Here is a 14,991-nt window from a genome sequence, read left to right as displayed (position 1 = left end):
TTTGGATGGCTCAAGTGTCCCTTAATGAAATGCTTTAATGGCACAGCATTGACTAATAGTTGAAATCCTGATTTTTAACACAATCAGAGTGTTACATTAACAGGTTTCATTGTGACTTTTACCAGTGTGGAGAGAGAAAGTGTGTTAAAGCTTTATTTCCTGTCCTGCTAAAAGCCTCTAAGCCCTGCATCCCCTGCCCTTTGCATTTTTTTCTTCCCTTCCACCTTTCAGTGCTCCTCCTGTCCAACAGTGTCGAGTTCAGCTTGCTTTCTGAGGCTGCATTGTGTGACTTGCCCGGTCTTGTCCCTTCATCAGTCACCTGCTGCTGCCCTGACATTGTTCTGTCAACTGTTTTTATAAATATTTAAACAGCAGCTTTGACACACTCTTACTCTGTGCCATTACGCTGCACAAATACGGTGACAAAAGAGGACAAGCGGCGCTGTGGAGACTGTATATCAGCCAACAATAATCCCTGTCTGACAGCCGCTCTGCCTTTTATTTTAGCAACACACTTTTGAAGTGTCACGTCAAAATATATATATATATATATATATACACACACACACATATACATACATACATATATATATATATATACACACACACACATATACATACATACATATATATATATATATACACACACACACATATACATACATACATATATATATATATATATACACACACACATATACATACATACATATATATATATATATATACACACACACATATACATACATACATATATATATATATATATATATATACACACACATATACATACATACATATATATATATATATATATATATATATATATATATATACACACACATATACATACATACATATATATATATATATATACATACATATATATATATATATATACATACATATATATATATATATATATATATATATATATACGTACGTACGTATGTATGTATGTATGTATATATACATACATATATACATATACATACATATGTATGTATGTATGTATGTATGTATGTATGTATGTATGTAATTTTTTTTTTTTTTTAATAAAGCTGTAGCTTATCCGTATGTCTCACATCCATCTGTTATCTCTACAACTATAGCACCATGCTGCTCTTGTTCTAATTGGATTACATCTCTTTGAACCCCTAACATAGTGTGTCATATGTTAGAAAAGGGCAAAAACACATTCCTGAATTTATCAGGAAGTCTGCTGATGTGCATATAAGGGAAAACGATCTTTTGTTGCCCCCTAGTGGTTAAACAGAGACTGCAACTAAAGGCAGGATGAACTTTGCAGTACGAATGTGCGAGCTACGTTCAAATCCATATATCTGACTCCTGTATGGATTCAGTCTAATAGCACTCTATTTCAGCATTACGCTTTTGATCCATTTTTAATAAGTCCCTCCCCCATTCCTCCTCGCCCAATTCAACTACTGCAAGGAATTTCCAAGATCTGTAGGTTGCACGTCAGCTGGATGTCATTCGTTGAATGCGCACATGCATGAAAAAGAACATATTTTCTGTCAGAGTGCAATATGCTACAGTTTTTATTAGAAAGGATAGAAAATTGGAATTTCTGTGGATGTAACTTCCCTCCAGTGGAAACCAAAATGAAGGAGTTAACTTTTTAGGTCTGTAATTTCCTGGAAGAATTCTCTTTTAAAGCTCACTTGTATCTCTTACCCCACATTGAGAAATCTGTAGGACTCTCTCTCCCAGCAATTCCTCTCAATTTCAACCTCCCGTTTGGCATTTCTGAGACAATGAGCCTCTACGTCCTGACACCAGACAGGTTTCTTTGTCTCTTTACGTCAGAGTCCGCAATAAATCTGCGGTTCGTTTGTTAAGGGGTTTTTTCCAATCCCTTTTCCAGCACTGTTTATACAGCTGCCCTGCTCTAACCGGGGCTTTGACGCAGACGATAAGCTCTCAGGTCCGTCTACAAGTTAACGTGCGACCGTGTTTTTCAGGGATGACGTCGCATCCAGCTCCACCTTCACCCTGGAGGACAGTGCCATCTGCCTTACGTCGGAGCAGAGCACCATGGACGTGGACATGGATCGAGATGACGGATCGGTTCTTGACGTCTACCTGGTGGGTTCATTTATTTCAGGTTATTCTTGTTTAAATATTGACTAGGCTTTAGCTGGATATTTTGACTTATTCTCTTTGTTTCACAGTGAAAGGAGCAGCTTTACAAACATTCATTTTCTCCTGCCAAGCATAAGACAATCGCCACACCCCCACTGGACAGGCCATGCTGGCGTTTGACTCACTTTCAGTGCTGCTAGATCCATGTTGCCACTTGTCGTTGCCAACACATCAAAAAAAGTACTGAGATTCCCACTGGTTGTTGGACGAAAAGTCAAAGTGAAGGAGATCTGCGAGGAACCATGCAACATACCGTGTCACGTGCTGTACATCAGACTGAGCTTTCAGAACATGCGTCAACGCCGCGGCACCATTAGGTTTTATATGTGTGTACTGTTTTCAAGGCCTACAAAACAACTTCAGCATATTTGAGGAGACGGTAGATGCAAACCATTCATGTGTTTTAGATGTTTTGTTTGGGTTTTTTTCTTTCCCTGCTGTTCAGAAAGACATGAAGGACACTTTTACGATTCGCGACTGCTTTAGTTGCTGTTAAAATGAGAAATGTTTACACTGAATTTATGGTGGCATCTTTGTCCCCAATGAACAATTGTCACACGAAGGACACAAGTTGGTTTTGTAGCCGCATCCAACACCTACCAGGAAAGACTCCTGTGAACAGACTTGATACTGAAGCTGCCGAGGCCAAATCCGAGGTGCGATCCGGTTTAAGCGGCCTACATTTTTTCCTAACTGTGCCGCCCGGAGAGGAGCGTGAAGCGAGCAAAGACTGCGGCCAGGCCTCGGCTGAAGCACGGAGCAGGAGGCACTTTTGACATGTTATGATTTCTGTAAGACAGATTTCTCCAAGGACACTGCTTTAGGCGGGTGGGCTACCTGACATAAGCACAGATGTGTGAACATGCACTTTTTTTTTAATCTTTATTATTCAAATGCACACTTGTTTTGTCGTTGACACTACATGTACAAAGACAATGAAGCAACACTGTAGATATTTTTTTTCTGTTTGATGTGGAACTACTAGTTTCATGAGGTTTGCGTCATGACTGAAGATGCTTTTACTCAGGATATCCTTTGATACTGAATAAGTATGTCCTCTTTAAGTTCAAGTTCTGAGACACGCATTCTTACACTCGGTGGCGGTCCAGTACCGCTCCGTCAAAATCATATCCAGCTATAAGTGTTTGAACTCCACGATCACGTCAGTTGAGACCATAATTTATTATGTAAATCCCAATATTTTACCATTTGCTGAAAATATACTTTCATCGCTGAATGTATAGACAATGCGTATTTATATAAAGAAGAGACTCCTATAAATAAAAAATTAAAACTCAGTGTCTGCCTGTGAATGCTCAAAACATTTCATGTCATGCGTTTGCAGGTCATAGCTGTGGATGTTTAGGAAGTGGCGGTCTTTAGTGAGAGCAGAAACCCTAGGCATGCAAACACGGTGGTAACATGTAAACTCCACGTAGAAACGGCCGTGACCTGATTCTGTTCCAACGCTGATTATTGCTGCTTTCCACAGAAACCAGTTTCATTGTCACGCCAGTGTGAGGAAAAGAATACGATCGGTTCTGCTGTATATTAACTTTAATTTACAGACCATTGCAAAACATTCACTGTCAAATAAAATTTCTCATATACAGTTTAAAAATATACAAACTATTTAAAATACAGACAAAACTGAAATCACTAAATGCATTCTGCTCATGTAGCTACAACACTGTGCAAAACGTCTGCAGCCACGCCTCATTTCGTGACATTTGCCACCAGATTTTCTTGTAATTTTTTAAAGTGGTTTTCAGAAATAGCTCTCTGGGCTCTTCCAAAGATTTTCTTTAGACATTGGCTGTTTTTATAAAAAAAAAAAAAAAAAAATTAAATTTATTTTAAATACACATTTTCAGTCCTTGTACCCGACCATTTTCAGAGGTATGTTTTTAGTTTAAGCCTTTTAACACTATCATATGAAAAAGGCACCAAACCAAAGTTAAATGCTCCTCATCGACTGTTTCTGTCATTAAATTCAAGTGTTTAAGAGTCACAAGTGATAATTTATTTTAAATCTACAGTTTTCTCTGTACAATACACCGTGTCCACTGTGCTCTCTGAAAGCTACTTTCTAACAATATTAAAGATTTCAAAGCTTTAGGCCATCAAACTGCAAAGAGTTGTCACGAGAGGGAGAGAAGAAGTGAAAGTGTTCACACCTCATCAGTGCTTTTGCTGTAAATATCAGTTTAGGTTTTGTTTGTTTAATTGACCTTTAGTGAAGTTTAGCAGTACCAAAAAAGGAGAAAAAAGCAGCTGTAATACTACCAATTAGAGCAAGTCCCCCCCCAAAAAAGTCAAGAAATGGATAATCAATAGAAATGCACGAAATAATTTACCCAAAAAAAATCACCTCAGGAAATTCTTGTGCTGATATACAAAAGCGCCCATGACCAACATGATCTAGCTAAGATCATAAACAACTACTTTTGTTTTAAAGCTCGAGGGGCATCTGAATAATTACAGATTCTGTAGATCTTACCTCGTTCACTTCAATAAAATCAATCCAATCTCAAAAAAGAAAAGAAATCATGAACTTAGGTAAACTTAAAAGGTCAAAGATGGTATGCATGGTAATTAAATTAAACCAATAAAACAAAAATATACAAATATAATTAATTATAATTATACAAGCTGTAGCTGCCAGTCAAGTTGTGCTTGGGGTCCTGGTTACCTCGTTGAATTCAGAAAAGGATGGGCTTCCCGGCGGTTTTCTCCTGGATGTAGGAGCTGAAGCGTTTGAGGAACTTGGGATACTCTCTCTTGGCCACAGGTCTGAGGATTGATGCTGGAAACCAGCCTCCGGGGTTCACTGCAGTCACACAGAGAAATATAATCAGGAAACAGTGTGTTCCCGCTGACTTATGATAAAACTATTAATAATAAACCTGCACAGGCAGCTGTGTGGGATGCCCTCTGGCGGGACGTGGTGATTTAATATTTATGTTTTTAAATGAACTCCCTCGACCCGCTCGGCATCTCTGACAATAAAGGTTGGCTTAAGATTCATCCTGCAGCGCTGCTTTATGTAATAACCTGCTTGTCTGCAGGGGCAGAAGCTGCAGTCTGGACTACAATTTCAAAGTAATACCCCAGGCTGGGTCATCCTTGTGTCAAAACTACAAAATTCATTTAACAAAAACAAAAAAGGGCCAAAACAAAGAATGGCATGTCAGTCATTCAAACGAATGAATAACCAATTCTACTATATTTTCTTTGATGGTCTGAACAACCGCTTCCATTAGACTGAATAACCAAACATTCAGACATTCAAAGTGTGCTTTTCTCATCTGTCGTCTACAAAATCTAGTGATACATGTGAGGACTGTAAGACTAAACAGAGGCTTTGTTCTGCTGTCTGCTGAGATCAAAGCCAGATGCTCTTAAGAGGCACTTACCATTGGCAACATAGCTGACCCTACATGAGATGTTGTCTCTGCTGATCTCTTTGTCGCCCTCTGGTGGACTCACCAGCGTTTGGCAGATCATTGCAACATTAAGTTTGGCACGAACACACCGGTTTGTTAGCTGAAAGTGAAAAATACATGAATAAATAAATAGGAGTAAAAACAAATTAAATCCCCCAAAACAGACACATATCTCACTGTAACTGATATGACAGACAGACTGGGGTTAACATTGTTCTCCCATTTACTCAATAAGGCCTTGTTTGACAAGATGATGTTTGATACTAACATGAACTAAATGCACTGTCACACCACTTGGAGGTGTGAAGAGAAAAATATGCATAAGCAGTATGTTTACCCAGCTTTCTTTGTCAGGTATAATGTATTAAACCTCAAATGTAAGAGTTGTTCTTATACCAGGAGCAGTGCTTATGTCTGTTTTCAGTCATCCAGGTCATGGCACGCTTAAGCACTCGAACTGAAGGCAACTGGACATGTTTTTACTTTCATTAAGATTTTTCACATCTCATCTGAGAGTCTTCTTCAGTCATAAAGGCCCAAATATTTAACCTCTACTGGGATTGGCCAGAGTCGCCTCTATTTTTTGAGGCGACTGAGGTCCTTCAACATCTGCCGGACAATGCTCGGGATTTTCTACAAGTCTGTTGTGGCCAGTGCGATCCTCTATGCTGTTGCATGCTTGGGGAGTAAATTGAGGGTTGATGATGGTAAGAGACTCAATAAACTGATCCACAAGGCCAGTAATGTTGTGGGGATGGAGCTGGACTCTCTTGAGGTGGTGTTGGAGAGGTGAATGTTGTCCAAGATAAAGGCAATGTTGGATAATTCCTCCCACCCACTCCACCACATGCTGGTCAGTCACAGAATAAGATTACCAAAAAGCACCACTGAACGACACAGGAAATCATTCCTGCCTGTGGCCATCTCCCTGTACAACTCATCCACTTAACACACTGTATACTGCAATAGCTACACCCCTTTTGCACATTCCCTTCTTTCTTATTCAGATATTTATCAATAAGTGACTTATATGTGTGTATATATTGTGCTATTTCTTACTTTTTGTAATGTCTGTCTTTGTTACTGTTTGTACTGGAGCACTGTAACCAAAATAATTTCTCCTGGGGATCAATAAAGTGTTCTGATTCTGTTCTGATTGTCACCTTGGGGGTGGTCCTGAGAGTGTTTGACTCACCCTGTCATCATGTCAAAAGGAAAGATGTTTCACCTTCACAAACCTAAAAAGAAGTAAAGCTGCCTTTAACTCAAGTGCTTAGCACTAGGACTCTGCTGTAACCCAAAGTAATTGTCTTGTGTATGACTTTATGAGCCTCTCACATGATTGTGCTCGGGATCATTGCCCTGTCGCGTGACCCAAGCTTTAGCTGCCAGTGTCAGATTTGACTCTATAATACTTCATGAGTTCATGAAAGGTGCTCAGGTTCCTGTGACTCTGAAACATCATTCCTCCACCACTGTGTCTGACAGTTGGTTTGATGTGCTAATGCTGATATGCTGTAGTTTTATAACTACTTCAGCCTGAAATATACATGTAAAAAACTTATGATTATTATGATTATAAGACTATTATTACTATTTTTGTTAGGCTGTGAGATGGGTTGATGATTAGCAGTACTAACGGCACTAACTTATCATTTCAGTGACAAGACACCCCTGCAGAAAACAGAAAAGAGTGTGAAATTTTCCAGCATGCTTAGAATAGCGAAGAGTAGCGCCATCTGGTGGACAAATCTAAACATTTTAAATTGAAGCGAATTTCAATAGCTTTCAATGGGGCATTTTTTGGCCTTAGATCAAATGTAGATGTGCATAGCTTAACCATTTTAAGCTAATTTAAGGAGCTGAGACAACTATTCTAAAATTTAAAAAATATATATTTTGGCAAATATCAGCTATATTCATTCAGCACAGCAGAAAATGGAAAATAAAAGAAATAAAAGAAATAACAGAAAATAAAAAACTGAATGGCACAAAATGTCCCGAGCATCATCTATTAATTCAATGAACACAGCACAACAGTCTAGTGCTAAAAACCCAAGGGAAGCCTTTGAGGGTTAATCTTACAGGTACATCATCGTGCTCCACAGAGATGTTGCAGACGATCCATGTGTCAGGTTCACTTTCATTTCTCGGTGGAATCATCCTGATGACTGACAGAAAGAGCACATCTCTCTGAGCGACAGGCCACACTGTCTAAAACAAAGAAGACACGTGATCAATTAAATCAATCAAAAACAGGCTGTGCAATATAACTGATGAAATGTGCATTGTGTTTCACTGTGCAGTGTGCACTCAGTATACCTTGTGCGTCTGGTACACAATGACGGCATTATCCGAGAGCTTTTCCACAACGTGGAAATTTTCAACGGTGGCTGTGGGAGGGAGAGTTCACATCAGGTCAATGCAATAACACAAGGAAAGTCAAATAGTAATAATATGTTGGACTAAAACACAGATCTTACTCTCCCAGTCCAATCGGACTGCAGTGTCCCAGAAGTAGTGGCAGACCTCATGTCCAGTTACCCCCTTCACAGCATGTGTCGCTTTGAGGGGATCCAGGACGATGCCGTTCTCCTCCACTTCCCTCCTGTATACCTGTTACACAGCACCACAGACAGAATATTATAAACACACTAACAACTTCACCCGTTACTAAAAACTAAGATGATTTTTTTCAGGCTTTTAAAGTTTTAAATCACCGTGTATTTCAGCGGCGTATTTTTTCACTGTAGCACAAATAAGTTACTACTGCAGTACATTTTAAAATGTGAATGAGATTTAAATATTCACAGCAAACAACAGAAATAATTCATGTTTTCTGTCCTCACCTTCATCGCCCCTTCTTCTGCTACCAGTTGCCAGTTGGCACCTCCACCCTCCTCCTGGATGGAGTAAGCCATGTGATTCTGCACAGTTTCCTCCACCTAAGAGTCAGATATTATAGTATTACAGTATTTATATGCCTGAGTGATCGTCACACCTTCTACCTGTGTATTTAGTTTTTTTAAACAGAGGTGTTGATAAAAATAAGAGAAGCCATGAATCCCAGAAATGTCTTAAGCAAATTTACTATCCAACTAAATAAATATTACACACTTGATATTGCTTGGGTGTGTTCAAAACCTCAACAACACGTCACGGTCCCTGATTTCTCCCAGAATTTTGACTTCCTGTATAGTGAGGTTGTGCTATATACTGAGCACAACCTGACTGTAATCCTCGGAGCACAGGAAACGTTTGTGAAATCCTGCAGGGAGTGGTTTAGCAGGCGTTTACGTGACTTTCCCAAACACAGCACTTGAGGGCTGAATCTGTGAATGTTATCTGAAGCAGATGACTGATTTGCTCGATCGAGGACGAGGAAGGAGAGTGGGTATAGAGCTGTACATCGGAGAGAGATTTTAAAAAGAAGAAGGAATAAACTACAAAAACTGAAAAAGACTCCGCAGCAGGAGAGCAGAAGACACATAACAACCCCAAAAAAGTAGCATTTCATATGAATCTGTACTTTAATATTGCAGTGAGCACAAAATGATGTGATTAAGATTAAGGTCAGGTATGTTAGCGTCATCAGCACCAAGAAGACCTTGATTTGTACAGGGATGATAAGACAAAGATAAGACCAGCAACTTGTTACCTTAAATTTAAACAAAGGTGGACAGGAGGAGGGTGAATAGCACAGAGCAAACAAACATAAATATGGTTCGCACCTTGTTGGCAAATCTGTGTGTGCCGATGCTGGAATATTCATGACCGGAGGAAGCTGAAGGCAGTTGAACTTTCCAGACCGTCCTTGACTGGCTCTGAGGGAACGAGCAGATGAGTTAAGATGAGAAGATCAAGGAGACAGAAATGGGTTTATGGAGGCCATGAATGAGAACATTGAGACAGCAGTAAGGAGGGTGACAGATGGGTTCAAGGTGGTGTTGCTGGGCTCTGAGACCCTTCTCGTGATGGACAGACTGATATATGAGGTTAAAGAGGAGTCTCTGCAGACTATGAGTTCATTTAAGTTCAGTTTTATTTGACATATGCAAGTTTGCACAGGGTCAACATGTGACGAGCAGAAGACAGTCACTCAGCAGTATAGTACAGTAAAAAAAGAAAAACAGTGTAAAAGAGCAAAATATTTATAAAATATAGTAAATATTTTGCTCTGACTATGATGTTCACATACAACAATGTGTTCTATAATGAGAGTAGGGAGCAGGTGGAAGAGAGCCTGGGGAGGTGGAGGTATCCTCTGGAGTGAAGAAAGACCTAATATGTGTGTGTGAATGAGAGGGAGACAGGTGTAACAGTGAAGATGCAAGGAGGAGGGAGGGAAGGTGGATGAGTTTTAATACCTGCGCTCAGCTATTCAAAGCATTGAAAGCAATGGACAGTACACAAGAGAGGTGAAGAAGAGAGTGCAGCCAGGGTGGAGCGGGTGGAGATGAGCCTACAGCGGCGACTCCTAACGGGAGCAGCAAGAAAAAGAAGAAGATGAACCAGAACAAGAGTCCTGGTAGGAGTATTGAGAAGTGAGAAGCATATTGAGCTTATTCCCCGAAGATCACCAGTTACTCTCGACTTGCTAAAAACCTCTCATGTTTCTTAGTCTAAAATTAACTTGTGTTCACAATATTTTGTTTAATCGCTATAGAATAAATTACATTGAAGTTGTTATTGGTTGTATTAGTGCTGTCTTTCTTGGCAGCCTAATTTTGACCTAAAATGAACAGTAATTAATATATTATTATAGCTTGAGTGTTTAATCATAAGAAAGTTTTGCCTCTATGCAGTCCCCCAAGAGCTACATTTCAGTCTAAAGGCCTCAGTTAGCATGTTAAATGTTAAAGTTCACGACAGTGCAAAAACACTGAAAGAGTGTGGCTTGTTTGGAAGGGTTGCCACAAGAAAGCTTCTTGTCTCTGTCTCTAAAAATAAAGGAAGAACATGGCTGCACAGCTTATCTGAACAAATCACTAATAAGACCTTTGGACAGGCAAGACCAAAGTGGGAATGTTTGTCCATGAAGAACTGCACTATGTGTGTTGAAAGCCAAACACAGCATATCAGTAAAAACATTAACATAGTGGTGGATGTGTGATGATTTGGGGTTTGTTTTACAGCCACAGGATCTGGCCACGTTACAGCCAGCCAAGAACTCCTCTCTATAACAAAGTCTTCTTCAGTCAAATATGAAACTATTTGTCCCACAGCTACTGTAAAGCTTTACCCGCATGCAATTTGACAATGATCTGATGCAAAGCATCAAATCTACAGCAGAATGACTGGAAAAAAGAGAAGAAAAATCAAGGTGTTGCAATGGCTCAGTCAAAGTCCAGAATGAGCTGCGCATAAACAAATGCCCGCAAACCTCACTGAACTGAAGCAACGCTGTAAGGAAGCGTGGACCAAAGTTCCTCTATAATGATGTGAAAGGCTGATAAAGTCATACAGAAATCATTTTGGGACTTCAGGTTATTACTGCTAAAGGTACTTCTACAAGCTATTGATTGGGGGGTGCACTTAGTTTTCCACAGGACTTGACTTTCCTTTCCACGTGACTGTTTCTGTTCTACTTTGTATCTTTATGCCCATTTCTCATCTCTCTTTGTCTACATGAAGAAATGCTGTCATTCCACATAACAGCTGATCAGCGAAGAAGTAAAATGGTTAGATTATATTCAATAGTTTATCCCAGTCCAATTATTATTATTCAAATCTGTGACTTAGAAGAAAGGAATTATAGCAAACTAGCTAAAGTATCTGGACTTTGTTTTTTTTTTTAATTGCTGTGTGGATAAACTAACAAATCAAGTGTGGCTACCGGTGAACTGTAATGCTAACAACAGAGTAATACTATTAAAGTCAGAGGAACCAAACACAAACACAAACAAACAGGTATAAAAGGAGGTGTCGGCATTCCAGACAACACTGCCCACAAAATAAATAGAATGTGTCGTATAACCAGGACACAGAGACCTACTGTAACTGGATGGCTGCAGGTCTGCACAGGTATCCATCTTTGAGTCTCCTGTTTCAGCAGCTGTTTCTTCTTACTTTTCCGTGACTGCTTCGGTGAACTGTGCAACGAAGTCCCGGTACTCATTTTCTAACTTACTCTCTGAACAAGTGTGGGTAGGTGTGTCCCGCTCCTCGTGTTTGCTCTGTGACTGTTTCTGTCTCTCTACCCCACACATCCGCAGTTAAACTTCACATACATAACCAAACACTGATAAGTTTGAGGTTGATTCACTCAGGTAGTCTAACTCACAGGAAATGCTTCCCGGCTTACCTTTACGCACCGAGAGAGAGAGAGAGAGAGAGAGGGAAGGAACTGGTTTGTCGAGATCAGCTGAGGATCAGGACATACATGAGGAGCTCTTTTAAAGGCACAGGCCAATCAGTGTCAACATGAACAGAGAGTGTTACAGGACCTCAAACTGTCCACTTTTTTCATGTTTACTGAGCAGTGACTGTAGGAGTTGAATTTCATAACATGTTTACAGTAGCCGCTTTTATCCGGATAGCTGGATCATGGAAAGGACCGGGGAACTGACTTTTCCTGTTTTTCTTGCTGCCTGGACACAGGCTACAGTCTCTTTTTCCTTTGGATGCGATCTGATTTGCATTTTCAGCAGGCGGACCAACACCGGAGCTAACTTGCATTAAAGTGTATGTAGTGTAAAGTATTCACCGCTAGATGTCAGTAGTTATTCTTTCTAATGTTGCCATGATTGTATTTAAGGACTGATGAATAAGTAAAATACAGGCTACCGCTGAAAGTTAAAAATTAACTACCTTTTGTAAAAAGAAGAAAAAAAAAAAAAGAATATTTTCGAAATCTTTCAAAAAAAAAAACCTGATTAAAATAAAAATGACTACATTAACTGAACTTAATTCAAGCTTTTTACCCACATTTGAAGCCACTGGACGTCTCTGAGAAGTCAGAAATTAATCAAGTATCACATACAACCACTAAAATTAGTGTTGTTCAGGAATGCAGTAACAATATTCAAGCATATTCTGGTGGAATAACCATTGTAGAAACAAAAAATTTTGTAACAAGCAAAACTTAATTTAGGACTACTTTGGTAAACCTGACATTGGAAGGTGGTGTGAAAATGTAAACGCTCTACATAAATTACACAGATGTGATACAATGCAGCTGACAGTAAAAACACAAAAATATTATATACACAGAGATATAGATTATACACAGACACACACTTACAATGTTAATAAAATAGGTCCAAGAATGGATCCCTGTGGAACACCTACACTGATGGCAATGCTTTTAATCAAGTTCAAGATCTTTCGTGACACAATGAAGTGCAATTTTTCTGACTCCAGGGCACTATTTCAGGAAGCCGGTTTAGTGCAAACTCTGAGTAAGTATACCCTGAGTGAACGAAAACTCTGGGTCTTCGGTTTCACAAAGCGAGTTCAGATGAAGCCTGAGTGAGTCACCATGACGACACACTCCGTGAAGCTAACCTGCCCCCTAGCAGGTTTACTGCAACTAACCCTGACTGTCCCCGCCTCTTTGTCGGAAACCTGACTGTAGGAAGTGTCAGACATGGCGTGCCCCTTCCTTGAAGAGCCAGTAGATGTTGAAGCCCAAATTCTCCGCAGAGCTCTCCGCCGGGAGAGAGTGATTAGAGCGCGTTTGGACATTTTATCATTTCCTGATGATTTTCTGTGTGAACGTTACCGTTTTTCAGCACAATCTATAATTCATTTGAATAACATCCTCAGGCCTAATATTGCTCATGTGACACATCGCGGACATTCTCTCAGTTCTGTACATATTATTTGTATTGCACTTCGTTTTTTTGCAAACGGGAGCTTTCTGTATAATATTGGTGACGCTGAGCACGTTTCCAAGGCTACCGTCTGTCGGGCAGTCAGGAATGTTACAGTTGCACTGAAACGTCTCCTGTACTCGTTTGTGGTGTTCCCCGGTCACAGACCCACAAGATTTATCAAAGAGGGATTCCACAAAATTGCAGGTATCAGGATGAACAAAACTTAATTCATGATGTGGTGATACTTGAACTACTACTTAAATTTTACATTTATTTTCAGGGTTCCCAGGCGTGATTGGCTGTATAGATGGCACTCACATTCCAATCATTGCTCCTTCAGTAAATGAAGGAGACTATGTGAACAGGAAGTCTTTCCACAGCATTAATGTACAGGTACATAGTTCCCTGTAGCATTTCAAACTAACAAATTATTTCATTATAGTAATGGATGCTAATTTGTGTTCTCTGCACTGTGAAGATCATATGTGATGCTGCCAACATTATCACAAATGTGGAAGTCAAGTGGCCAGGCTCTGTTCATGACTCACGAATTTTTCGTGAATGTACACTGAGCACAAAATTTGGACATGGTGAGTTGAAAATACTTTAAAATATATAAAGACCAATTGCTACAGGGACATTTGAGCTGAAGTGTATCCTTCTGTCTTAGGAGAGTTCACTGGCTACTTGCTTGGTGATAGGGGGTATCCATGTTTACCCTATTTGCTTACCCCTTACCCTGACCCTGAACCGGCCCCACAGCAGCGATATAATCTGGCTCATTGCAGGACAAGAGCCAGAGTTGAAATGACTATCGGAATGCTTAAGGCCCGGTTCCAGTGCCTTCAAAGACTCAGGGTCACCCCAGAAAGGGCATGTGACATTATTGTGGCATGTGTGATTCTTCACAACATTGCCACAATTAGAGGAGAACACTGTCCTTCTGAACCAAACATCAGCAGTGATCCAAACCATGAACATCCTGACCCTCCCACGGACATACAAGATGGAAGAGCAGTCAGTCGACACCATATGTCACAATCATTTCCTTTGACCCATCACCTCAACATGTTGAAAGAAGAATAAACAGATTTTTTGTTCAACTGGCTTTATTGGTCGCCTGTATTTCCTGTACACAAAGTATTAATAAGTATATTATTATGTTGTTCAAACACTGAAATAATTCGTCCATCTCTGACCACTTCACCCACCCTTAACTGATGTTCCAGCAGTAAAATCTCAATCTTGGTCTTTTGGATCTGCTGCTTGAAGTGTTCCATTTCCAAGTCGCATTTTTTTATTTTCTTGATCAAATAGGTCTTGTACAGCTGCTTTACAGGGAGCTATTGAAACACAGAAAATAGCATTGACATTCATAGTACATGCCTACTTAGGTTGGTTGTAAATCAGTGCTGAACATCTTACTGAGGAAAGGTTTGTTGGAGAAGTGGCTGGACCCTCTTCCTCTTCATTTCCATCATCACTCTGTTAGAGACATAGAAAGTCCATGGTTTTATTATAGTACCACATTTTATTCAATTGTTATATTTTCCATTGTAAGA

At 39.7% G+C, this 14,991-nt stretch overlaps 2 protein-coding genes and 1 long non-coding RNA gene across 4 annotated transcripts in view; 2 read left to right on the top strand and 1 right to left on the bottom strand.

Annotated features, from left to right (window-relative positions):
- Positions 1 to 3,464, top strand: part of pip5k1bb (phosphatidylinositol-4-phosphate 5-kinase, type I, beta b) — a 32,916-nt gene extending 29,452 nt beyond the window's left edge. For both annotated transcript variants that reach the window (XM_084946084.1, XM_084946083.1), the window contains exons 14-15: positions 1,986 to 2,109; positions 2,196 to 3,464. In XM_084946084.1, coding sequence (XP_084802210.1) covers positions 1,986 to 2,109; positions 2,196 to 2,198 — 127 coding nt within the window. In that variant the 3' untranslated portion in view covers positions 2,199 to 3,464. The remainder of the gene's footprint in view (positions 1 to 1,985; positions 2,110 to 2,195) is intronic.
- A 62-nt stretch (positions 3,465 to 3,526) lies between these two features.
- Positions 3,527 to 11,905, bottom strand: LOC146376057 (ceramide transfer protein-like). Its single transcript, XM_084946085.1, has 8 exons — positions 11,608 to 11,905; positions 9,344 to 9,436; positions 8,462 to 8,557; positions 8,096 to 8,228; positions 7,935 to 8,005; positions 7,698 to 7,826; positions 5,583 to 5,712; positions 3,527 to 4,996 (listed from the first exon to the last, which is right to left on the bottom strand). The coding sequence occupies exons 1-8, from the start codon at positions 11,728 to 11,730 to the stop codon at positions 4,869 to 4,871; spliced, it is 903 nt and encodes a 300-aa protein (XP_084802211.1). The 5' UTR covers positions 11,731 to 11,905; the 3' UTR covers positions 3,527 to 4,868.
- A 1,079-nt stretch (positions 11,906 to 12,984) lies between these two features.
- On the top strand, positions 12,985 to 14,685 carry LOC146376056 (uncharacterized). Its single transcript, XR_014801806.1, has 2 exons — positions 12,985 to 14,019; positions 14,100 to 14,685. It is a non-coding gene; the product is annotated as an uncharacterized LOC146376056 (long non-coding RNA).
- Positions 14,686 to 14,991: the final 306 nt, after the last annotated feature.

The sequence above is a fragment of the Perissodus microlepis genome, chromosome 12, assembly GCF_051167445.1.
Source record: "Perissodus microlepis isolate ML-2025 ecotype Zambia chromosome 12, ASM5116744v1, whole genome shotgun sequence".
NCBI classification, from domain to species: domain Eukaryota; kingdom Metazoa; phylum Chordata; class Actinopteri; order Cichliformes; family Cichlidae; genus Perissodus; species Perissodus microlepis.
Note: the sequence above shows the minus strand (reverse complement) of the source record. Positions and strands in the feature narration are given on the sequence as shown.